The sequence below is a fragment of the Brachyhypopomus gauderio genome, chromosome 17 (genome assembly GCF_052324685.1).
Source record: "Brachyhypopomus gauderio isolate BG-103 chromosome 17, BGAUD_0.2, whole genome shotgun sequence".
NCBI classification, from domain to species: Eukaryota; Metazoa; Chordata; class Actinopteri; order Gymnotiformes; family Hypopomidae; genus Brachyhypopomus; species Brachyhypopomus gauderio.
Genome location: NC_135227.1, coordinates 3,287,194 through 3,310,702, shown reverse-complemented (window position 1 = coordinate 3,310,702; position 23,509 = coordinate 3,287,194). Strand labels below are relative to the sequence as shown.

The 23,509-nt window shown below is 46.4% G+C and overlaps 2 protein-coding genes across 6 annotated transcripts in view; both read left to right on the top strand.

The window, feature by feature from the left end:
- The window catches only part of scaf8 (SR-related CTD-associated factor 8), a 29,766-nt gene extending 12,643 nt beyond the window's left edge, over window positions 1-17,123 (top strand). For 3 of the 5 annotated variants that reach the window (XM_076978929.1, XM_076978930.1, XM_076978926.1), the window contains 18 exons: window positions 5,921-5,965; window positions 6,067-6,228; window positions 6,555-6,711; window positions 7,148-7,275; window positions 8,414-8,593; window positions 8,733-8,812; window positions 9,214-9,334; window positions 10,712-10,843; window positions 11,306-11,415; window positions 11,520-11,713; window positions 11,929-12,029; window positions 12,269-12,382; window positions 12,550-12,706; window positions 13,015-13,145; window positions 13,812-13,950; window positions 14,041-14,106; window positions 14,252-14,476; window positions 14,799-16,978. In XM_076978929.1, coding sequence (XP_076835044.1) covers window positions 5,921-5,965; window positions 6,067-6,228; window positions 6,555-6,711; window positions 7,148-7,275; window positions 8,414-8,593; window positions 8,733-8,812; window positions 9,214-9,334; window positions 10,712-10,843; window positions 11,306-11,415; window positions 11,520-11,713; window positions 11,929-12,029; window positions 12,269-12,382; window positions 12,550-12,706; window positions 13,015-13,145; window positions 13,812-13,950; window positions 14,041-14,106; window positions 14,252-14,476; window positions 14,799-16,363 — 3,807 coding nt within the window. In that variant the 3' untranslated portion in view covers window positions 16,364-16,978. Of the gene's footprint in view, window positions 1-5,920; window positions 5,966-6,066; window positions 6,229-6,554; window positions 6,712-7,147; window positions 7,276-8,413; window positions 8,594-8,732; window positions 8,813-9,213; window positions 9,335-10,711; window positions 10,844-11,305; window positions 11,416-11,519; window positions 11,714-11,928; window positions 12,030-12,268; window positions 12,383-12,549; window positions 12,707-13,014; window positions 13,146-13,811; window positions 13,951-14,040; window positions 14,107-14,251; window positions 14,477-14,798; window positions 16,979-17,012 lie in introns of those variants that run through there. The other 2 variants (XM_076978927.1, XM_076978928.1) reach the window with 2 other exon arrangements.
- tiam2a (TIAM Rac1 associated GEF 2a) overlaps window positions 16,355-23,509 on the top strand; it is a 67,430-nt gene continuing 60,275 nt past the window's right edge. Inside the window, exon 1 of the mRNA XM_076978920.1 lies at window positions 16,355-16,374. The gene's annotated coding sequence lies outside the window, so the exon portion shown is untranslated. The remainder of the gene's footprint in view (window positions 16,375-23,509) is intronic.

Genomic DNA, 23,509 nt, shown 5'->3' with positions numbered 1-23,509 from the left:
GTATTCATAGAAGATGCAGCTAGTGTCTCCCAAGCAAGCAGTTGGTACCCCAACGATGGAGTATGTCAGAGTTTGTGTACACGGAGGACAGTGAAACCCGTTTGTACCTGGTCAGATTTTTGTTCCTCGGATTCCATAAACTAGCGGCCACTGAAGCAGAAAGCACTTATATTTGTGGTGAAATTTAAGTTCTAGTTATTGTTTGGAACTCATTATTGAAATTAGTTTTTGTGGATTTGGATTGCTGAATTAAAGGAACAATGTCATTTTCCAATTGTCTTGTCGTGGGTCGTGGGTTCCATTCCCAGCTACACCATGACTGAGGTGCACTTGAGCAAGGCACCTAACCCCAACTGCTGTTCGGCTCTAGTGCTGCCCGCCGCTCTAGTGATCACTAGTGTGTGCTCACTGCACAGACGGATAAATGCCAGACAAATTCCAATTGGGGTGTAAATCACCTATTGGTTTGTACCAAGTACTCGCCTATTGGTTCACCATGAACAGACCATACTTGTGCTTAAGTGTAGAGACGATGTTTGTGGGCTTCTTCTACATATGACACCATGTAAACCAGGCGTAGTACAGCCATCAGCCACAGTTTTATAGGAAATGCTTGGCAGTTGGACAAGATGTTGCTTCACGTGATCTTGAAGCTAGCTACCCAGTTCATTTTGTCTTTACCCACACCATGGTGAAGAGGTAAGATGGTGTGAACACCGAACTAGCTTAAACACACTACCTGACACCTTCACCATGGTGCTTACCTAGTGACCTAGGTAAGCCTAGTACTGACCTAGTACTAGCATTCAGACCTAACAGACCTACTGGTCCCAGTCTGGCCCCCCGAGTTCAGATGGCCTAGAACCTCCACTGACAAGTTCATCTCCATTACTGTTCATCTTTACGTCATTTAGCAGACAAATGGTGTAAAGATGAAAAGAAATGGTTTTGATTTCACATATTGGTAGAGATGGGCCCACCTTAAAACATAGCATAACTTTTCATCTTGCTTCTAGGTTCAAAGACCATTTAAAGCTGTTATTTCACATTGTATACTGGTCTAGGAAGCCATTTCAGTTCATCAGTGCCTGTAACTGATATCTAACAAAAACAAGTTTATCAGGTGCATAGTAGCAAGTAGTACATATTCAAAGGCATAGTTGGGTTTGTCTGTTTCAAGTTTGAGAGTCTAAAATAACCAGTTTCTTTTAGCCTGTCACTATGCAAAAACAATAACAAATGCATTTTGGCTACACCATTTATTTTTAAATGCCACGGCCTGCTCCCCCTCATCACAGCCACACTCCATCTAATGTAAATCCAACAGCACGTCGGCCGTGCTGGTGCCATCCAGTGAGGTTTGTTCTGTGTATCCTGTGGCCCCCTGTTGTGTCAAAGTGCCCTTTGATCACACAGTTTGCGCCGGGAGCTTTCATTACGTTTTGGCCTGTCCAAAGATTCAGGCCTTCTCATAATCAGCCAGATCAAGTGATTTTGTTTGAATGCAGTTTGCAGTGTTCTGATATTGATACAGTTTGTCACTCTGTCCTCCCAGCTCACACTTATGGCGCATTTCCCTACGGGCCTGCTTGGCGCGGTACGGTTCGATTCGCGACGGTTTGTGAGTGTTTCCATTAGTACCAGGTACAAGTTTGCCGATACCTTCAGGTACTTTTTTCGTACCTACTCGCTCGAGGTTCTAACCGTTCCAAAGCGGAAAACTTCAGTGACGTGGAGGAACAGCAGGACACTGATTGGCCACCGAGTGTCGTCACAGGTTGCGTCACAGGAGAGCCACTCCTCCGCTATCGTCATCTCGTCCATTGTTGTACGGTGTTGTGGACGCATACAAGTGATGTCACGACACTACAACCCGCGTGCCAACAGCGACTCCACCCACATTGTGGTGGTCCACCATTGTAATGGAAATACAACGCGACCGTACCGCTCCGTTGCGAATCGATCCGTATCGAACCGTACCGCGCCAAGCAGGCCCGTGTGGAATTGCGCCATTAGGCAGGGTCGAAAATCTATTCTCAATTCTCGATGTGTTGGGTATCTGTGGTAGACCAATACAGATGTCTAAATATTTAATTGGTAAGTTCTACAAATATTGTGACTAGATTTGAATGCTGTTAGTAGCATGGCCATGGCATAGCACGCTTTATTTCTTTAATATCTTGTCTTTCCCCCTTTTCTGTTTTCTCTCCTTGTCTTTGGCTATTTTTCCATATCAGGATCCTGACCTGTGTAACTGATAAACTAAATATATTTCTCTTCACTGAGTGATTACTGATCGTGTGTTTGGGGCGTGGGGGGAGGACCTGGTGCAGGGTTATGGAAGACAGTGTTGTGTGTTATCCAGCAGTCACAAAGATATACACAAGAGGCTGCAGTGGAGTTGCTGTTCATCTGAAATGTAGCACTGTGTTAGCTATTTATGAGACAAAGAAATCTTCACATTAGGCTCATAGTTTTTTTTTTTTTTTTTTTTTACAATATAAGTACAGTCTCGTGAAAAAGTGCAATAATGTCTGATATTTTTTGTAGATGCACTGATTGCAATTTCATTGGTCAGTTCCAGTTCCTGAATCTTTTAACATATGACTGACCAATTCCAGTTTTATCTGTTTACGAATGTCTTACTGTCACAGGAATTACACTAATACTTATAATAATAAGTAATAATAATAATATTTTTGTATAGCACCTTTCATACATACATGCAACTCAAAGTGCTTTACAGAATAAATAAAAAAGAAACATTTAAAAGGAAGCAAAGATAAGAAGATAAAAGGAAAATATTAAGAAATTACGAATAAAAAGGACACAAACATTAAAATAATGTAACAAAGTGAATAATGTAAATAAATTGGAACAGAGTTAGGGTTGCTTAACTAAAAGCAGATCTAAACAGGAAGGTTTTGAGACTCTTCTTAAAGCTGTGCAGGGATGAAATGTCTCTGAGCTCTTCAGGAAGAGAGTTCCAGAGCTTTGGGCTATAGTGGCTAAAAACACCCTCTCCAATATTTAATCGGCTTCTAGGAATCACCAGTAGATTACTGTTTGAAGACCTGAGAGACCTGACTGGAACATATCTAACCATCATTTCACTGAGGTAAAGAGGAGCAAGACATTTAAAAACCATGATTAGAACCTTAAAATCTATTCTAAAGCTAACAGGTAACCAGTGCAGTGAGTGGAGTGCAGGTGTAATATTAATAAACACAAATTTTCACTAAGTAGCACTTTTTTGTGAAATCAAGCACTTAAGCATGTGTTCTTGTAAACAACCACAAGTGGCTGAACCATGTTTAAAGCTCGTATACACTTGAACTGATCTAAAGCTAGTAAAAGCACTGCGCTCTTCATGTGTGTTTGCTGTCCTCATGCAGTGCCCAAGTGAAAATGTGAGTGACACAGAAAGGGTTCTGTTGGACCCATCTATCTCTCTGAAACTGGCCAATTCCGGTCACAGGCTGATTGATCTGTGCATCTTTAATTTGTTTGTTTATACAGTTCAAGAATATATTTTCATAATGGCTTCCCCAGTTCACAAATACTCCAGAATATCTGAACATTTTCTGTGTGACTAAACTTTTTCTTTCTTTCTTTTTTTCCTTCTTTCAATAGTTTTATGATTGCATGTTTTGACAAGTTCATTGAATGCTAGAAGAACTTGCAGAATTTGTAGAAAAACTTGTATAACTTGCCTTTTCTTGGGAGAAGTAAATATTTAGAGATTAGAACATTCTACAAAGGATTTTCTGAATGACATGTTTATAATACTTTTGTATTTGTACGTGTTACTATACCATTCGTACGTGTTATCACGGTAGGTTGTACGAGTAGATGAGTCTATATAAATATATTTGATTTGATGAGTCTGTAGGTGTCTGGAGTATATTTATTAGAAACAAGAACTATTAACGCATGTTCTTATCAGGTGTGTCCACACTTTTTGACTGGTGGTGTATGTGACTGCAAAAGCATTGTGACTGTAGAACGGATGTAATGCATTATGAAGGAGCAGACAACTTCAAGTCCTTCGTTTAGAGTTGAATAAAGGTACAAAAGGAAGTTGCAGTGTAGCATTTGAGCAGATGTTTTAACATGACCAATACAAAGACAATGAGAAAATGGGTTGATTTTGTAGAAGAGAGTCATGAACATCTTACTAGCCGATAGCTGTATCGGTTCATGTGCACGTTCTTGAGCATGCAGTACTTTTACTTCCTCTTAATCAGTGAGTTAAGTCCAACCTCCCCAAAAAAGGTTTCAGTACTAAATTAACATATTGCAATGTATAATTGAATTTAACTTGTTTAAATAAAAAATTACTGCCATTGTTAATAACGGCCCTTGCTCACATTGTTGCGTATGTAGGAATTTGTGCAGCTACATGTCCTACATGTGTGATGTGCCACATTCCATACGTCTGCTTCTGACGCATCTGTATGCTTTGTATTGGTATGTCGGTGTTGTTGGCTGCATAGTTTAAATGGCTCTTCCAAATATGGTATCGTTCCTAAGTCAGTGAATGCATGTAACAGTAGTACATGACGTTATTTACATTTGTCTGTTTGTTATATCAGAAACTCTTATGTTGTGGGAATGTTCAACTGCAGATTCACCTGCCAGATTTTCTGCATGTCAACAGTTTGTATCACAGTACTACTGTTACAAGTCTGTGGCACATAGTGTATGTGTCGTTTTACTCAAATGAATCGGATTCACCCAATTGCAGTGCGTATATGTTTTGGCTGCTTTCAGCATCTTTAGACAGTGTTCACAAATTAACAATTACCTATGTACAACTTTTAATTGCGGTTAATGTCACATTCAATGCTGTAGGAAAAGTTTTGCATACATGTGACAATGGGTTCTTTCAAAAACATTTGTATTCTACTAAAATATCACCATGTCCATTGCAGATATAATTGCTCAGATTCCATGCATTTCTGAATATTCAGTAGTACGTTCTGTACTGTTTTTGTGAAATGCCATTAGGGCAAGGAGGCACTTGTGAATGTGTGTCAATGCTGAAAGTGCACCTACAAATTTAACCCTATGGACCTATCTAGATGGACTGAAATACTGAAGATCAAAATGTTGAATTAAAGTAGTAATCATATCTGTCTTAAAATGGGCTCCATTAACTCTATATTGCACACTGTGGTTTCAAACCTTTAATAACAAAACCAGACGCTTTTCATTTTATATTTTCTAGATTTTCTAAGGGTGCTCTAATCCACTCTAGTAAATATCTTTATGTTTAATGCAAGTATGATGAAGCTAGTTATTTTACGTTTAGCCATGTTTGCATAGTGCCTTAGGTTTGGTGCACTGCCTACCCCCACTGCATCATACATGTTCTTATTCTAACTTTTTTGCCTTTTAATTTGGGGTGCATCCGTGAATAAGTAAATCTTACCAGCAAAAAGAAGTGAACAGTATTCAGTCCCACAATCAATGAGTTGTTGCTTCATAGAGCAGGTGCCCCAAATGAGGGCAGCCATGTTTCAAATAGATTTAGTGCAGAATGTCTGATACATCCAGGCTGCTAGGTGTCAGTATAATGACTGATAACACGAAGAGTGGAAAATAAATGCTCCTTTAATTGTACATCAAGTTGATGGAATGACCTCAGTATCACTAAAACACTGAATCTTAGATCCTGGTAATATGACATTTGAGTTATTTATTTTAGTGAGAGATGACTACTCAAGCTGACAATTCTGGCTCATCTTCATTGAACTCTACATCTTGGTGTTAACTTGAATCAACTTGGAACTAGGAAGACGCAACTGTTTTGTGCTGTGCCCCTCATCTTCATGACCTGCCCCTTGGATTTACTGGGAGCTTGTCAGATTTTGTGCTGGTGTATGAAATAATTAGTCTTGTTTTGTTTCTCTTCCAGTTCTATAAACATGTGGTCCAAAGTGTGGAGAAGTTCATTCAGAAGGTTAGTTAATTGCTTGAGGACTTATTCAGGTCAAACGAAGTCTCGTGTGGTCTGCATTTTTGGAATGCGTCTCTTTTGAATTCTACTGTATCTCTGTGCAGTGCAAACCAGAGTACAAGGTTCCCGGCCTGTACGTCATCGACTCCATCGTCCGGCAGTCTCGCCACCAGTTTGGCCAGGAGAAGGATGTGTTCGCTCCACGCTTCAGCAAGAATATCATCAGCACCTTCCAGAACCTCTACCGCTGCCCCTCCGATGACAAGGCTGGTCTTCTCTTTTACTTCTTGGTTGACTGTTACAAAAAACGGCCGTTGTGTTCTGGTGAAAGTGGTTAAAAGTCAAGACACAGAATTTAGTTCCTCCAGTATCCTGTCGAGTTTTTTTTTTTTGGCTATGCCATACGTGTACAATTCTCCTGACGTCATACAGGCTTCTTATTTACCTAATGAGTTGAATCTTAAGTCATGAGCATTGGAGCTGAATTTCCTGTTTAATTGCCATCATTCCTTGTTTTAGATTTTTTTAAACTTCTTTCCTAGACTGAACCAATTAATGAGGTCCATGCTTACACGCCGTGTTCCCTTTACAGAGCAAGATCGTCCGTGTCCTCAATCTATGGCAGAAGAACAGTGTGTTCAAAAGTGACATCATCCAGCCCCTGCTGGACATGGCCGCAGGGCTGCCACCCCCGAGTGCCACGCCCGTCTCTGCCAGTAGTGCTGTCGCCGTTAACAACGCCACCCCTGGTTAGTTAGTCCCTCCCAGAGTGGGCGGTACTTCTGTTAACACACAGATGCCACCAGTCAGAACGTTGAGTGATTCTTGAATGCTGACAACCATATTTTCTGGACTATAGAGCGCACCTCAATATAAGCCGCACCTACAAAGTTTTTAGCCGCACTGGGCTAAAAGCCGCATATTTCTACTGAACTGAATACGTTTAACTGAACTGATCAGTTTCTGAACGGTGCCTGTAGCATTTCATGTGCGACGGATTTGGCTTTTAGTCCGGAAAATACGGTAGTTAAAAAGCTAAAACGGTTTAAAAAGTTAAACCGCTCATCGTTTTAAAGCCTTTTCGTCTTTGTTTTGGAGTGCCCCGCCCTTGGGCATTAGGTGTTACCTGTATTTATCTATGTAAATATATCAACATTTATACTTCTGTCACTTTCTCTGTAACAGGTACCCCAGCAACTCCAGCCACCCCAGCCAACATAGTGCCCAGTTTACCGGACTGGGCCTCTCAGATCTCCAACTCGGACACAATGGCAGCTGTAGCCCAGATCCTTCAGAGCCCGCAAGGACAGCAGGTCTACACTGTCCCTTATTCATACTAACAGTCATTCTGTCTGCACTACCAAGGACAGCAGGTCTACACTGTCCATTATTCATACTAACAGTCATTCTGTCTGCACTACCAAGGACAGCAGGTCTACACTGTCCCTTATTCATACTAACAGTCATTCTGTCTACACTACCAAGGACAGCAGGTCTACACTGTCCCTTATTTATACTAAGTCATTCTGTCTGCATTACCAAGGACAGCAGGTCTACACTGTCCCTTATTCATACTAACAGTCATTCTGTCTGCACTACCAAGGACAGCAGGTCTACACTGTCCCTTATTCATACTAACAGTCATTCTGTCTACGCTACCAAGGACAGCAGGTCAACACTGTCCCTTATTCATACTAACAGTCATTCTGTCTACACTACCAAGGACAGCAGGTCTACACTGTCCCTTATTCATACTAACAGTCATTCTGTCTACACTACCAAGGACAGCAGGTCAACACTGTCCCTTATTCATACTAACAGTCATTCTGTCTACACTACCAAGGACAGCAGGTCAACACTGTCCCTTATTCATACTAACAGTCATTCTGTCTACACTACCAAGGACAGCAGGTCTACACTGTCCCTTATTCATACTAACAGTCATTCTGTCTACACTACCAAGGACAGCAGGTCAACACTGTCCCTTATTCATACTAACAGTCATTCTGTCTACACTACCAAGGACAGCAGGTCTACACTGTACCTTATTCATTCTAACTCCAGTCAGTCTATCTACACTACCAAGGACATGCAGGTTTAGTCCATCCTGGGATGGAATTATAGTCTTTCTGCTGCTTTGCTTTCACTATGCGATTAAAACTGATTGGCTCCAGACAGGGAATTTCTGCTGTAGTTTCCAAATGTCTGAGTGAAATTGCTAAAATGTCACTTTATGCACCGTAAAATGAATGTAATGATTAGTATTTACAAGAAAAGCATAATTTTGCCCGTAATGCATTCAGTTGAAGGGTCAATAAAAATTATGCCCATTATTTTGAGTCCTTTAAAATAATCGTTTTCTGTCCTCCGTTCATATGCCACATTCCACATTGAGAAGGCTCGGAGCTCCAACCCGAGCCACTGACCTGTTGGTTGGTGTTTGCGTTGCAGTTGCAGCAGCTGGTACAGAGTCTGCAGCTACAGCAGCAGAAGCCCCAGCCGTCCCTGCTGCAGGCGCTAGACGCAGGCCTGGTGGTGCAGCTACAGGCCCTGACCGCCCAGCTGACCGCGGCCGCCACCGCCGCTAACACGCTCAACCCGCTGGAGCAGAGGGTCTCCTCCTTCAACAAGGTGACGCTCACAAAGCCATAGCGCCGCACGCCACTTTGAGGGCGTTATCAGCGGCAGAACGTCAAGGGGACGGCGTATGGGTTGTTATTTATGTTTATAATGTGGCTTGTTGTTCTGATGACGTGCTCTTTTCCCGCAGAAACTCCTGGGTCAGTTTGATTTTGGCAGCGAGCCAGAACCCGCAGAGGATTCTAAAAGCGACGCTGCACAGTCTCAGTTGTATGTACTTTTGTGTTACTTTTATCTCTACTTTTATATATTTTTAACCTTTTTTTATAGATATGTCTCTTCTGATAGATAGCGCTCTTTCAAAATAAATACTATTCACTTCAATAAATACACTGCAGCTACATGGTTCGTCAGGCAACCTCAGGGCTTCAGTGCAGTCATACTGATTCATTAGTTACACAAGCGTAACATCAGAGCCATGGAAATGCTCATTAAGGTGCATAGTACACTTTGTAGTTTTAGTAAATGAAGAAACTGGGGAATTAATTGTCCTCGTCATGTTCAGAAGACCCACTGTATTAGAAGTGAATCATGTGTTGGCGTCTGTGATTGAGAAGGAGGAAGGAGTTAGTGGATAATGATCCTTTACTCTGCTACGTCTGTTTCTTCAGGCCCATGGTTTCCGAGTCCATCAATAGTTCCCTTTTCCATCAGTTGGCTGAACAGCTCCAACAGCAGAACCTTGAACAGTTTCAGAAGCAAATCCTGGAGCATCAGCAACATCAACAGAAGGTACTAGTCACACAGGCTTGTTTACATAAACCAGACGTTTACCTGCCACAGGTCTCCTCTCCTCCCCTGAGTACAGACGTATGTGTTTTAGGTAGGGCTGGACAATTGTTTTTTGATACAAAACATATTAAAACATGTATGAAAATGTTTCAATAATGGTGATAGGTTTTTTTTTTAAGACATTTTCAGTATTTCGATAAACGCTATTAACAACATTACAATGTTCGTAACAGGGCGCTGCTGTTAGTTCATTGCGTTCAGTGATTGATGACGTCCACCACGTGCACGCAGCCAGTGTTCATCAACAGCAGGCTATGCGAGTTTTGGTTTGGCTCCAATGTGACACGTACTAGCTGCAAAACGAGCACCGCTGACCGCAATACAAATGTGACTGAACCAGAGTACCCGCGGGTCCTTAAAAAGTCTTAAAATGTCTTACATTTAGTTTTCCATATTCAAGGCCTAAAAATGTCTTAAAATGTCTGGAATTTTATGAGGGGAGGCATTAAATTATTATAAGTGTGTGTTGTTCAGTTGTTCTGGCGCGATGTGAACTTTGCCGAATCTAGCGCTAATGCAGAAAATAACCGCTCCAGGGTCCTAGTGCTAGATTCCTAGCGTTGGAGTATACGGCCTCAACAACGTCAACAATTTTCGTTCGCCCCCCCCCCGGTCAACGATGTGGAACACACCTGCATCCCCAGTAATAGTATTATTTTTTCTTGTGAGAGGTATTAAAAAGGTCTTAAAAGTCATTGAATTTGAGATTTAAAAATGTGCAGATACCCTGGACTGAACGAGCTTCAACGAGCGATAATAAAGCAGAAGAAATAGTTGATAAAAGGGGAAAGAGTAATTCTGTGGTGTGGAAGTGGTTCGGCTATCGAACATATTAATATTGACCAAGCTGATGAGTTTGTTTATTTTGACGGTGATGTCGTGCTTCATGTTCATATATCAAGGCTGAATACAAATAAAAGATTGACAGATTTATTTGTACTTTTTTCTTTCTAAAGTAAATATAGTTTTATAGGAGGAGGCTTCATATACTGGACATTAATTTTTTAGACATTTGTATGTACAGATCCGTTGTGGGCATTCTTGGCCGTTTTCTGTGGGGTTTATATTGTTCATATCAATATCGGGATTATATCACATTGACCGAAATTAATAAATATATCGCAATGTAAATTTTGCCCATATTGTCCAGCCCTGGTTGTAGGGGAGCACACAAGTGCCCTTTGCTTGCACAGCAGATGAAGGACCACCACCTATACCTCACTGCAATTTTGACTTTCTCTACATCTGTGTTTATGTTTAAAAAAAAAACCCTTTAGAATTAATTTAGATCTATTTGACGTTTTTCTTCGTCTTTAGTCCATAGCCATGGAGAGCCAGGAGAGTATATTCGGAGCAGAGAGCTCGGCCCCTCCAGCACAGAGCAGTGCCCCCCCACAGCTTCCCGAACAGGATGCCAAGCTCGATGACTCCATTGACAACCAACAGCAGGCAAGATCAAAAATCAAATCTTCTGAAACGAGATAAACATTCAACGGCAAAGTTGCTATTATCTCTGCTACAGGTTCCTTCCTGGCTTTAATTAATGTTCAAAACAGATTTATTTCGTTGCAGTGTTTTTCATGTTGGGATATTTTATCACTGATAAGTAATTGACTTTGACTTGTTACAAACCTAAGCCATTAAATGTCCCAATGCTGTACGCAAGCTCTTTGCTACTGAAGGGGTTGTCTCAATATCAATATCCACATTCAGCTGTTATCACATGAAGATGAGTGTATTATTTATAATTTGCATGTATTTACATACTTATTACATATGATCCAACACGCTTTCTAGCTCCCTTCAGCCTCATTCCCTTTCCAGATTGAAAACAGCAACAGATGCATACAAGATTGGCATACAAGAAAATTAATTTGAATTCTTTTGTTTATGTTTACGTGGTTTGTACAGGACATGGAACTCGATGAAGGTCAAGACACCGTAGACGAGGAGTTGTTCGAGTCGGAGGAGAAGAAAACCAGCGGCACTCGCTCAAGAACGCACTCGCGGTCTCGCTCCAGGTGAGCCGTCGTCGTCCGTGGTCCGAGGAGACGCGCGGCCCCGCCGCGAGCAGCGGGGCGGAGTTGGCGCCGAGCGTTCACGCCCCTCTGGCTCCTCCCTCCAGGTCCCCCAAGAGGAGGCGCTCCAGGTCGCGCTCGGGATCCCGGAAGCGCAAACACCGCAAGCGTTCTCGGTCTCGGTCTCGGGACAGGAAGAGGAAGTCCTCCCGGTCCTATTCCAGCGAGAGGCGGGCGAGGGAGAGGGAGAAGGAGCGACAGAAGAAAGGCCTTCCTCCCATCCGCTCCAAGTTCCTCAGCGGTACGAGCAGACGCATCGCCACCACTGAAGTCAATCCAGCAGTCTTTCGCTATATCTGTACAGAATTCGTAAGCACGTGACAGTATCTGTACAGAAATAGTAGTGTGACCGTTTCCTCAAAGAATGAAATGTATGGACGGAAGGTAAATAGTTTGTGGTAGGACTATGTGTACCTGTGTCCACGTCTCTCACTTTCCTCGTCATGACCCCTTCAGTCTGCAGCACTACGCTGTGGGTGGGCCAGGTGGACAAGAAGGCCACCCAGCAGGACCTGACCAACCTCTTTGAGGAGTTCGGACAGATAGAGTCCATCAATGTGAGTGTGCACTCGAGACTTTGTCTTTTGTGATCTGTTCTAGTTATCTTCACGCTGTCTTTTAGAAAGATAACATTAATCATTGTAAGGCACGTAAGACATAGCCTTAGAACTGCTTGACAGACTTTTTTGTACGGTGTTATCCGCTTACATTGAAATTGCTTAAACTGAAGTAGAAGTCAAATGTATTGTTGGATAACCGTGTGTGTGTGTGTGTGTGTGTGTGTGTGTGTGTGTAGATGATTCCTCCAAGAGGATGTGCTTACATATGTATGGTACACAGACAGGATGCCTTTCGTGCCCGACAGAAATTGAGCACTGGCTCATATAAAATTGGCTCCAAGGTTATTAAGGTTAGTCTTCTCTTGCTAAACTGACATTTGCTCTCAGTTCTTGTCGTGCGAAACTACCAAAAGATTAGTTTTTTTTTTCTTTTTTCTGACCATAAGGAGAGACTTTGATAACAATCATGGTAACTAGTCTGATTGCATGGCCTCACCTGACACTCTCATGTCTGCAGATCGCCTGGGCCCTGAATAAGGGCGTAAAACAGGAGTATAAGCAGTTCTGGGATATGGACCTTGGTGTGACCTACATCCCCTGGGAAAAGGTCAAACTGGACGACCTAGATGGTTTTGCAGAAGGAGGCATGATTGACCAGGAAACGGTCAACAGTGGTGAGGAAACTTGACCACTTCTTCTGTCTGTCAGATCCTGCAGTGTGTTTCCTCGGTGCACGCAGGTCACCTGTAGCGTAGGTGACCCGGCGAGGGCCCGGTGTGTGTTTCCTCGGTGCACGCAGGTCACCTGTAGCGTAGGTGACCCGGCGAGGGCCCGGTGTGTGTTTCCTCGGTGCACGCAGGTCACCTGTAGCGTAGGTGACCCGGCGAGGGCCCGGTGTGTGTTTCCTCGGTGCACGCAGGTCACCTGTAGCGTAGGTGACCCGGCGAGGGCCCGGTGAGAGTCTCTGTGTCTCCTCTGACAGAGTGGGAGGCCCAGCGCAACACGGAGGCAGCCAAGGAGGTGCAGACGCAGCCGGCCCCTGTGGAGACGCCAGCGGCGAGCAGCTCCCAGAGTGAAACCTTCACGCAGCAGGTCACCATGATGCCCGTGCAGGTACAGCAGCCTCTCACGCCCACACAGGAGAACCCAGCCAGCATCGTCTCCTCACACGCTCTCGTCTTCTCTGTGTTTCCTGTTCAACCTAGCCAGCATCGTCTCCTCACACGCTCTCGTCTTCTCTGTGTTTCCTGTTCAACTCTGACAGCATCGTCTCCTCACACACTCTCGTCTTCTCTGTGTTTCCTGTTCAACCCAGCCAGCATCGTCTCCTCACACGCTCTCGTCTTCTCTGTGTTTCCTGTTCAACTCTGATTTTGTCATCAGAGACTGTGTCAGCTTTGTAGTTTACTTCAGATACTGTCAGCTTTGTAGTTTACTTACTTTGTTTTTTATTTTTTATTTTGTTTCCTACATATTTTTGGTTGAAAAGGTGGAGGGACAGGTCTTGATGCATGTTGGAAGAGGCATGTCCTTAGCCTCAGCCTTCTAGATTACAGAGTTGGTTGTAGAACTGGAGAGAGACCTGCTATGATGGTCATACATGTGGAAACGAGAGCGCTGGAGACCATGTAGAACAGTAGTTATGCAACACAAAGTTTTATGCAGTGGGAGCTTTTTAAAAGTTTCAGTGTTTCTGCAGCCTTGACTAGTGAATTTTAAAATGCTACGTTTTGCTGCCTGCGTGCTCCAGTGTCCGTGTCCTGTGTTTCTGCTTGTAAGATCCCCGTGGCACAGACTGTGCCTGCCGTAGGCCTGGTGCCGCCCACCTACCCCGTCACCATGGCGATGCCTCCACCAGGATTTGGGCCTCCGCCTCCCTTCCTGAGGGCTGGGTTCAACGCCTCACAGCCCCCGCCGGGTAGGAGCCAATTTCACGGTTCCCCAGCACGCAACCTGTTAAGGGTTTATATTTGGACATTTTATTAATCGCCGTGTTCTCCGTCCTCAGGTTTCATGTCCGCTCCCGGTGTAGCGCAGTCGGCCGTCGGCGCGGCTCTGACCTCCGCCCAAACGCGTAGGTCAAACATCTCCTGAAACCTCAGCTCCCCGGCCCAGCCGGTGGTGACGCTGGTGGTGGCGGGAACATGAATCCTGTCACTCCATCCCCGTCATCCTTCCAAATCTGAAACGGATCCTTTTGTTTCCCGCCGTCGGAGCAGCTCTGGTGCAGCCTTCGATGTCGGTGACTCAGGAGGGCAACAAGGACTCGGCGTTCGCGGCCATGATCCCTTCAGCGAGCGCCATCCCAGCCAGCTTCCTCCCATCAGCCATGCCTGGGGGCGGAGTCTTCAACGCCGTGGGAGCCCAGTCGCAGCAGGCCGGCGCTGACAAGACCACGCCCCCCGCGGAGAGCGTCGACACGCCCGCAGAAATCACACTGCAGGGTGAGTCTTTACAGCAGCGACACTGCAGCGATCCCTACCTCCCGCGCAAATTGCTTTGATTACTCTTTGCATATATTAAAAACCTCACGAATCTTAATTTCCTAAATTATATCGTTTAATTCTTGTCGGTTAAGTGGTGTGCAGCAGACAGACCTTCATTTAGTATAATTACGCGTTTAATTAAATGCGATGTCGTGTGAAATTATAACGGCAGATGGTATGTTCTGGCTGCGTCTCGGAGAAGTGCAGAACTTGAGGGAAGACGTAGATCCTCAGTCTCATCATCCTGGGCGCTAACCCGGCCCGTGTGCTCTCCCTACAGGGATGCAGAACGCCGTGCGCAGCGGGATGGGTCTCCTGGGCATGCACCCGTCTGCGTCTCTGTCCCACCCCCTCTCCGGCCAGAGGATGTCCGGCCTGCTGTCCCTGGACCTGCGGCCGAGCCTCCTGCAGGGAACCGCCGCCCGATTCCCCCTCCTCATGCAGCAGGGCCTGGCGCAGCAGGCCAACAGCCTCCTGGACGCCTCCCTCCAGGCCCAGGCCCGCGCTCGGGCGCCGTTCTCCCAGATGGAGCACTTCAACCGCACGGACGGCGCCTTCGCCCGCACCCCCAACCCCACCGCCGCGGCCGCCGACAGCCTGGACAAGGGCAACGAGGAGACGCCGCCCGGCTCAGACGCCACAGGCCAGCAGGAGGGAGACCAGGACTACCGCTTTCCGCCTCCGGAGAAACAGAGCACGGGCCTGCTCAAGACCCCTCCCCTGGAGATGCGCACGGAGCCCGCCCCGGCCTCGGTACCGGTCAGGCCTCCGCTCCTGGAGAGGCCACCGCGGGCGCCCATGCAGCCGGAGGCCAGAGAAAACGTCTCGAGGAGGGATCCCCTGCAAGGCGGCTTCAGGGCGGAGTCTCGCTGGGGTCCTCCCCGCGGGGACTTTGACGAGCGCGACACCAGAGGCATGTCCGCCGGAGGCCCCAAGGGCTTCCAGGAGGAGCGGTCCAATCCCAGCTTTCAGAACCGCTTCGACATGCGTGGCGGAGGAGCCTCAGGGGGGGGAGGAGGAGGAGGTGCAGGCTGGAGCCGCGGAGGAGGCGGGGGGGCCCTGTTCGGCGCCAACATGCACCAGGACTTCGACGACCGCCGTCGGCCCTGGGAGAGACAGAAGGACCGCGACGACAGAGACTTCCGCAGGGAGGTGAACGGCAACCGGCACGGCCGAGACCACGACCGCGACAGGGAGCGGGAACGAGACCGCGGCCGGGACCGGAACCGGGAGCGCGAGAGAGAACGGGAGAGGGAGCGGGACAGAGAGCGGGAGCGGGACAACGACAAGGAGAAGGACAGAGAGCGGGAGCGTACGGGCGGCTGGACGCCCCTCCTCCCACAGTCTCAGCCCCTCCTCCCTCTCCCCAAGCCCCAGTCTCAGCCCCTCCTGCCCCTGCCCACGCCCCTGCTGGGCCTGCCCCCCGCCCAGCCAGAACCGCTGCCCAAAGCCCTGCTCCAGCACCCGCCCCAGCCGGACCCCCAGCACGCAGAGGCCCGGCTAGCGGAGTCGCAGCCGGAGGTCAAGCCCCTCTCGCGGGGCCCAACGCCCCCGTCGCCCGCCCCCCCACAACAGACTGCAGGTGGCCAGGAGCAGCAGGAAGCCTTTAGTTTCACTGCTCAGGAGAAGGACTCTAAGCCCGAAGCGGACCGCAGGCAATCTGATCCAGAGCCGCCTTCCTCCTCACTCGTTCCCCCCACCTCTCCCACTCCCGCACCCCCGAGAGAGGAGCCCCTGGAGAGGCCCGGCTCCCCAACTGTGGTCATTAACAGTAGACAGACTGGGCCGAAGGGAGAAGCCATGACCGATCCTGAGCTAGTGAAAACAGACACTGAGGAATCATAATCGTCAACTCAGTAGGTAAAAGATCATTTCGTATAGTTGTCATCTCTGTACTTATTTCAAAGGCTTCCACAGGACATGCTCAGTTCGTTATATTGCCTGACACCCTAACAAACGATTTTACCTTTCATGCTAATGATGTACACCATAGAAGGCTGGCAATAGAGGATTTCAATGGTAGGTGATATTTTTAATATTTTTAGTTGTTTCATGTTTTTAGTTTTAATGCAACCCCACTGTTTTAAGACAGGTGACTTGATGGAAATTGCTTGCCAAAATATTGTGTAGCCTAATTGTAAATGCTGGGGGGAGGGGGGGTTGTGTGCTGGTGGTGCTTCAACCTTCCTGTGGAAGAGTTTAAGGATCCTGGCTTTTTCTTACGGATTGATTGCCGAATACTTGAAAACAGCAGTCACTGGCCTGTTCTGTCTTTTCTTTTCAAAACCGCAGCTGCAACGTTTGAAATGAATGCCTTTGTGGTGTCCTATGCTTGTTGTCTTTTAAGCAAAATATACGTGCAACCAATGCAGTGAGAACAGTAATGCGTTTTAGTTGCTTTGAAAAGTAACAAAAAACAAACAAAAAAAAAAAGATTAAAATATGATGTACTATCCCCATGTTAAATGTCTGATTTTTCTTCATCATACTGCAGTGAATACAACAGTTCAGCCAGAAAAGGTTACGGAAGACAAACGGATGTTGGGAGCGCTCTGTTTTAGTTTGAAATAAACATGCTTTGTTTGTTAAAAATGCTTTAGGACTGTATTTTCTGCAAAGGCTTGAAACCATCTGCACACAGACCATTAATTCACCATAATTCGCCAAACGGGGTTGAGCGGTTAGCATGTGTGGGCTTTTCCTAGCGTGCTGGATTAGCGCGGGTGCCTGCTAGCGTGTGAGGCGCACCGGACGATGTCCGTCTAAACACGTATACCTGGTTTCTCCGTCTGTTATTCTGTAAGACTGATCAGCTTTGCGTTTTAGCACATTGTAATGCACCCAATGCACATGCATATACACACACACACACACACACACACACACACACAGTGGATTGAAGGCTAATTGTGTACAAACATCTATAACGTATCTATAATGTCCTCGCTGTGATTGGCCTTACCTGGAGCAGATCACTTTTCCTTTTGATGTCACACGCGTAAATGTCGACCCATAATACGAGAACATACTGTTTGGTTTCCTCTTTAATCTTTTCATTCCTGACTCTAGATGTCAGTAGAACGCCTACAGTTAAAAAATATGCAATATATAAAAATGCCTTTAGTTATGCAGGACTAGAATACATTATCAGTACCAAAGTCCTCATTTAAATAATCAAGTAGGAATTTCTCGTGGAACTGGAGACGTATCAGACTCCTTAAAATAAGAACCGGTGAGCACACGGTGTTTCAAAGGATTAAAAACATGCGTTTGATGTCGCAACGTGGGAAAGGCATGAAATAATCAGGTGATATATATTTTTCTTCTTCTCTAGAATGTACCTTTAATCAATGTAAGATGTGTAGAGCACTAATATTATTACAGAATCAGAAAAATGAACAGGAGTTTAACCAGAAGTCAGCGGTGACTGTGCATGCGTTGGTCTGTTCATCCCTAACAGACCTTTGTTGCATCAGCCCTGACCAACGTGGGCGTGAGAGTGCACTGGGGCCCCTCCCCCTGAGACATAGGACCGCCCATCATGAACATCCTAACCAGACCACACCTTAGATGGGGAAGACCGTAGAACTGGAAAAACCGGCCTAAATAGACCAGGGGGCGGGGGGTGTCAACAAAAGTCCAACATAAGCAATCGAAGGCAGCCCTTGCAATGTAGGTTTCACTACCTGTTGCAGACCCATAAATCTCATTCAGATGATCAACCCCATGATTTATACTCCGTGTGAACCTGGACCTTCTAAAGTATTAAGGCCCTGACTTTCCTCACCACTTATTTTGTACCATTTGTTAACTTTACGGGCGGGGTGGGGCGAGGGGGGCATCAGACTCACTCTGGTACGTGTAGCATGTGCACACTTCTTTTCTGTGGACTAGGAATTGGATCTGATTGTGATCTGATGTGCAATTGTGATAATGCCCTTCTGTATATTAAAAACACTGATCAACCCTGGAATGTGACGTGGATAAAGATTGGCCTGCTTTATTTTTTACCAAAAAACATATTTTTGACTTTGTTGAATCATGTAAATGCCATGATTCATCGAACTAATCAGAAAACTCCTGTGTGGAACTGAAGCTGGTGAGGATGAGTACAACCCAATGAAGAGAAAAGCTCATTTGAAGAATTTAGCCTTCTACAATACCCAGACTATGAAAGGCTAATATTGTAATGGCCATTAATGCATCTGCCAGTCCTGCATCTGCCAGGCATGGTGTAGAGGTGGAGCTAAAGGAGGGCATGTGTAGTGTGGGGGTGGAGCTAAAGGAGGGCATGTGTAGTGTGGGGGTGGAGCTAAAGGAGGGCATGGGTGGTGCGGAGGTGGAGCTAAAGGAAGGAATGGGTGGTGTAGAGGTGGAGCTAAAGGAGGGCATGGGTGGTGTAGAGGTTGAGAGGTGGAGCTAAAGGAGGGCATGGGTGGTGTAGAGGTGGAGCTAAAGGAGGGCATGGGTGGTGCAGAGGTGGAACTAAAGGAGGGCATGGGTGGTGCAGAGGTGGAGCTAAAGGAGGGCATGGGTGGTGCAGAGGTGGAGCTAAAGGAGGGCATGGGTGGTGTAGAGGTGGAGCTAAAGGAGGGCATGGGTGGTGGAGAGGTGGAGCTAAAGGAGGACATGGGTGGTGCAGAGGTGGAGCTAAAGGAGGGCATGGGTGGTGTAGAGGTGGAGCTAAAGGAGGGCATGTGTAGTGTGGGGGTGGAGCTAAAGGAGGGCATGGGTGGTGTAGAGGTGGAGCTAAAGGAGGTCATGGGTGGTAGAGAGGTGGAGCTAAAGGAAGGCATGGGTGGTGCAGAGGTGGACCAGAGAGCTGATGGGCTGCTACCAAGCCTGCTCCCCTTTTCCACCAGGGGGCGGTGTCCTTTACGCCCTGTTTTGATGGTGTCTGAAGATTGCTGGCTGGAGGGTGTTTGGGTGAGCAGTTTGTACCTCTGCTTTCAATGCAAAGGAAATGATGCAGACAAGGCCTCTACACCAAAACTACTCACTAGAGGCTCAGACTCACTAGAGCACCAGAAGGTGTGAAGATGAGAAGTGTTAGAAGGGCCTTCACCACCTGTTCTCAACAAGCAGCTATAGGATACTTGGTACACTGCGATTTTGGTTTTAATTTGAGCTGTTCCACACACCTGGAAGAGCAAACTTGATACACACACACACACACACACACACACACACACACACACACACACACACAACCAGTACAGAAATACTGGCAACATACAGTCTCAGACCAGCACAGTTGCTCTGTGTTATGTGGTTTGGCATCCAGTTAAGGTCTTGCTGGCTGAGCTGAGGTCCACTTCCTAGACATGAGCCTCTAGCAGCTGCCACCAGTTTGTAGCTGACATTTCATCTCTTCCTGATTCATCAGCACACAGCAGACCTTTTAGGGTCCTCAATCTAGGGGTAATTTGTCTTTGCTCCAGAGATGTGACCTTTGAGCACGTCAGACACTTGTGCTGGCTACGCTCCAGACCTACTCTAACGGACACCTCCTGTAGGGGACTTTTAATTTGTAATTAGTGACCTTTCACTGGTGCCCATGATGCTCTTGGGCAGAGTGGTGTAAAGGGTCTCTTGTGTCTGCCTACCACACACCTGCCTGCATTGGCTCCCTGACGGTTGTAGATTTAATAAACTGTACTTTTATAGTTAATCTTTCACAGTGTTAACAGATCTGAATTTGTGGTTGACACTAAGCTGATTTTAGTATGCCTATGACTAGATGCCCAAAGAAACAAGGCAATAATCATTGGATATATTATGAGGGTGCATATTTTACTTGAGTGAAAACTTAAAAGTAAACTAGAAAATTCTTGTGCAGTTTGAGTTGCTAATATAGCAACAGTCCTAACTGAACATGAATGCAGATGCTGAGCTTGCCCACTAGATGTCGCACTGACCCCTCTGCAAGCTTGAAACGAGCAACAACAGCAAAATATGTACAGCAACATCGAATGGGACTACCTCCCTTTTGACCATAATAGCTGACATTCATATGTTAAAATCCTATCATGTCCCCATCACATAAAACACTATGTGAATTATAGATTTGTTCTTCTTAAAATGACCATGTAATGTCTTCCTGGCATTGCAGCCTTTGTCTGTAGCGTCTAGACGTGTTATCTGAGCACTGGGATTCACACCCAGTTTCACCATCAGCAGTCTCTGTTCAGGCCCTTTCTCCGTCTGCTCTGCGTGTGATTGCTTTAGAATCTGGATACCAGAGAGTTATCACAATACTCCACTTGTTACAGTCTCAGTCAAACCATTTAACCACCAAGGTCTGCGGCCTTGATCTCTGATTAGGTGGAAGAGAAAAAAAAGACAGACAGCATTAACAACCCCCCCTTCCCCCCCCCCCCACCTCATTGACGCTCGACACTTACTGAGAGCCAGACAGGAGAAATTACATGGTTCCAGTTTTCCAGTAAGTCCGCTGTGCTGACCCAGAGCACCTTCCAACTTTGGTGTGATGGCAGGTTTACTGTATGGAAATGAAGAAGACGGTCCATTAGCAAGGAGGCTTTCTGAACTAATATCAGTTACGTTGATCACCTTTTAATATTTGTGTAAAATGTTCACCTATCATTGAACCACAAACAACAGAATATTTCGATTCTCCTAATGTCTCTTTTCTGAATAGAATACCTCATAACCTGAAACTTTTAAACAGTTATACCTCAGGTAGAACAGAAAATCGCACATTTCTGTTAGCTTTTTTACCTCAGCCAGGTTCCCAAATAGATCTGTCTTTGCTCCGTGTCTGGTAGTCCGGCAGTGGGGATCAGCAGGGGTCAGAGTTCATCCGCCTTTCGGGGGTTCAGCTTGGACAGAGGTCCCTGCGAGGCGGCGATGGGCCGGGAGGTCAGAGTTTTGTAAGGAGCTGGGCATTATGGGGGCAGGCAGGCGGGCAGGCCACAGGGCCCGTTATTATAGTGGACGAAAAGATGCTGCACGTGTCCTTGATCGCACAGCTCGCAGGACCTCACAGCAACATCCGGGAACAGAGCCAGCGTCTGAACCTTGAAACGCATACAGTCCTGGAGAAAGAAGGACTGCAGCAAAAACACCCTGCGGCCACCGAGGTCTAATTAGTCACTGCGTCTGAATTCCTTTTTTTTCCCCTGCAGAGCGAATGAGAGATTACATCAGCACACAACACCCGTCACGATGAAAGTTTTGTGTCAGAGGCTCGCAGTGTTTTAAGAAGCCTGGTGCTGCAGCTCATCACGGTTCGCATTGACACGCTGCCTCGGGCCTCGACACCTGGTTCTACAAACTGACGACAAAAAAACCCTCATTGTTTCCACTGGGGAATAGTTCTGGGAGTCCCGCAGAAGAACAGCCCCTTTCCACAGAGCTGGTTAAGAACAGATGTACAGAACGTCTCCTCTGCCCTCTGGGCTCGTCTTGATTTCCTGTTTGTTCTCAAACAACGAACCCCCAAATTCCTTCATCAAGTATATAATCTAAACATGCTGGCCACACACACACACACACACACTGCAGTCTGAAATTGAGAGGCCCAAGCACACACACTTATGTCCTCATATTACATTGACGTTTATGTTTAGTTAAATATATGTAGTTCATATTCAATTATATATGAATTAGTGCTCTTTTTATTAGTTTTTCTTTTTATTTCTAATTATACACACACACACACACAGTAAAACATTCCACCATTAAATACCAACATCCAAGTTATGGTTTATGATGGTCCCCCATACATGGTAGTACAATCACAAGAATCTAACATTTTGGACGTTTTGCAGAACTCCAGTCACCTCCTCCCTTGTGGTTGCTTCAATCTGTTCAGTCAGTTTACCTCATCAATATTCTGCCACTTATGTGAATTAATTATTCATGATCATGTTTATTAATGACCGTAACGACAGCAGGCATCTGCACTCCACCTCCCGCCCCACCCCACCGCTCCAGTCAAACAAGAGACAAGATTAAAGACTGAAGAGTGAGTTTCATCTTCATTCAGCAAGGTTATGGGCCCACTCGTGCATAAAATAGAAAGATGAGCCCTTTTTCCTGTTTGAACCAGCCCTGTGAGGGCAGGGACTGGATCTCCAGACTCTCTGGGGCATTAGAACTCTCTCTGAGCTCATGAGCACTGACACAGCATCTGGCCTGAGGGAGGAGAGCTACCTCAGCGTACCGACTGCACAAATGCTGGGCGGCAGTGTAGAGGAGGGCCGTTGTGTCCTGTCAGCTCGGGGGAGGAGCAGGACCTTTCTGCTAAGAGCTCTGAAGAGGGACTGACACACAGTGAAAGGACAGGAGTTTCCAGGGTTTCAGTGCGACCTGGCGTCACAGTTCTGGATGTAAAATCGCCACGCAATTCCTCCATCTGCTACATTTAACTTCTTGGCCTCCCTAATCATTAAAAAAAAATAGCCACATTCCCCTTTCATGTTTAGTTCTCGTCCTGCTTCTACCGTGGTTCTGCGTTCTGGGTAAAAAGCCCCGGCGACTCGCGGTGCGCAGGGGGGACAAAGTCCCATCGGGGGACAATGAGGTGTCTCGGCTACTGTCCCCTCAGCAGAGATCCCTCCCTCTCCACCCAGCCCTGATGGAGATTTATGAGGCTGTAACCCCCACCCCAGTGCGGACGGAGCCCCGGGACTCTACGCTCTATTGATTGGGTGCTGCTGGGGGAGGTTCCTGGATGAGCGAGCATGCTTCTCCACACCTGCATGCCTTTCCCCACTCTGCACGTTTACCTGCGTTCCCAGGGAGCCGTCCCCGCCCACCGGGGGTATGGCCATCGGGTCCCTTTGTCTCAAATAAGAGCCCTGCGCTCGTGTTCTGCTCCCATAGAGAAACCCAACCAGAGCTTCGAGATGGTCATGAATGGTTGATGGGTACTGCACGGATCAGGGCAGCACACGTGCGAGCATTCCCACCCAGCTGGGCGTGGTCTTCCTCTTCGCTGAGTGAGACTATGTCTCCAGACACTGT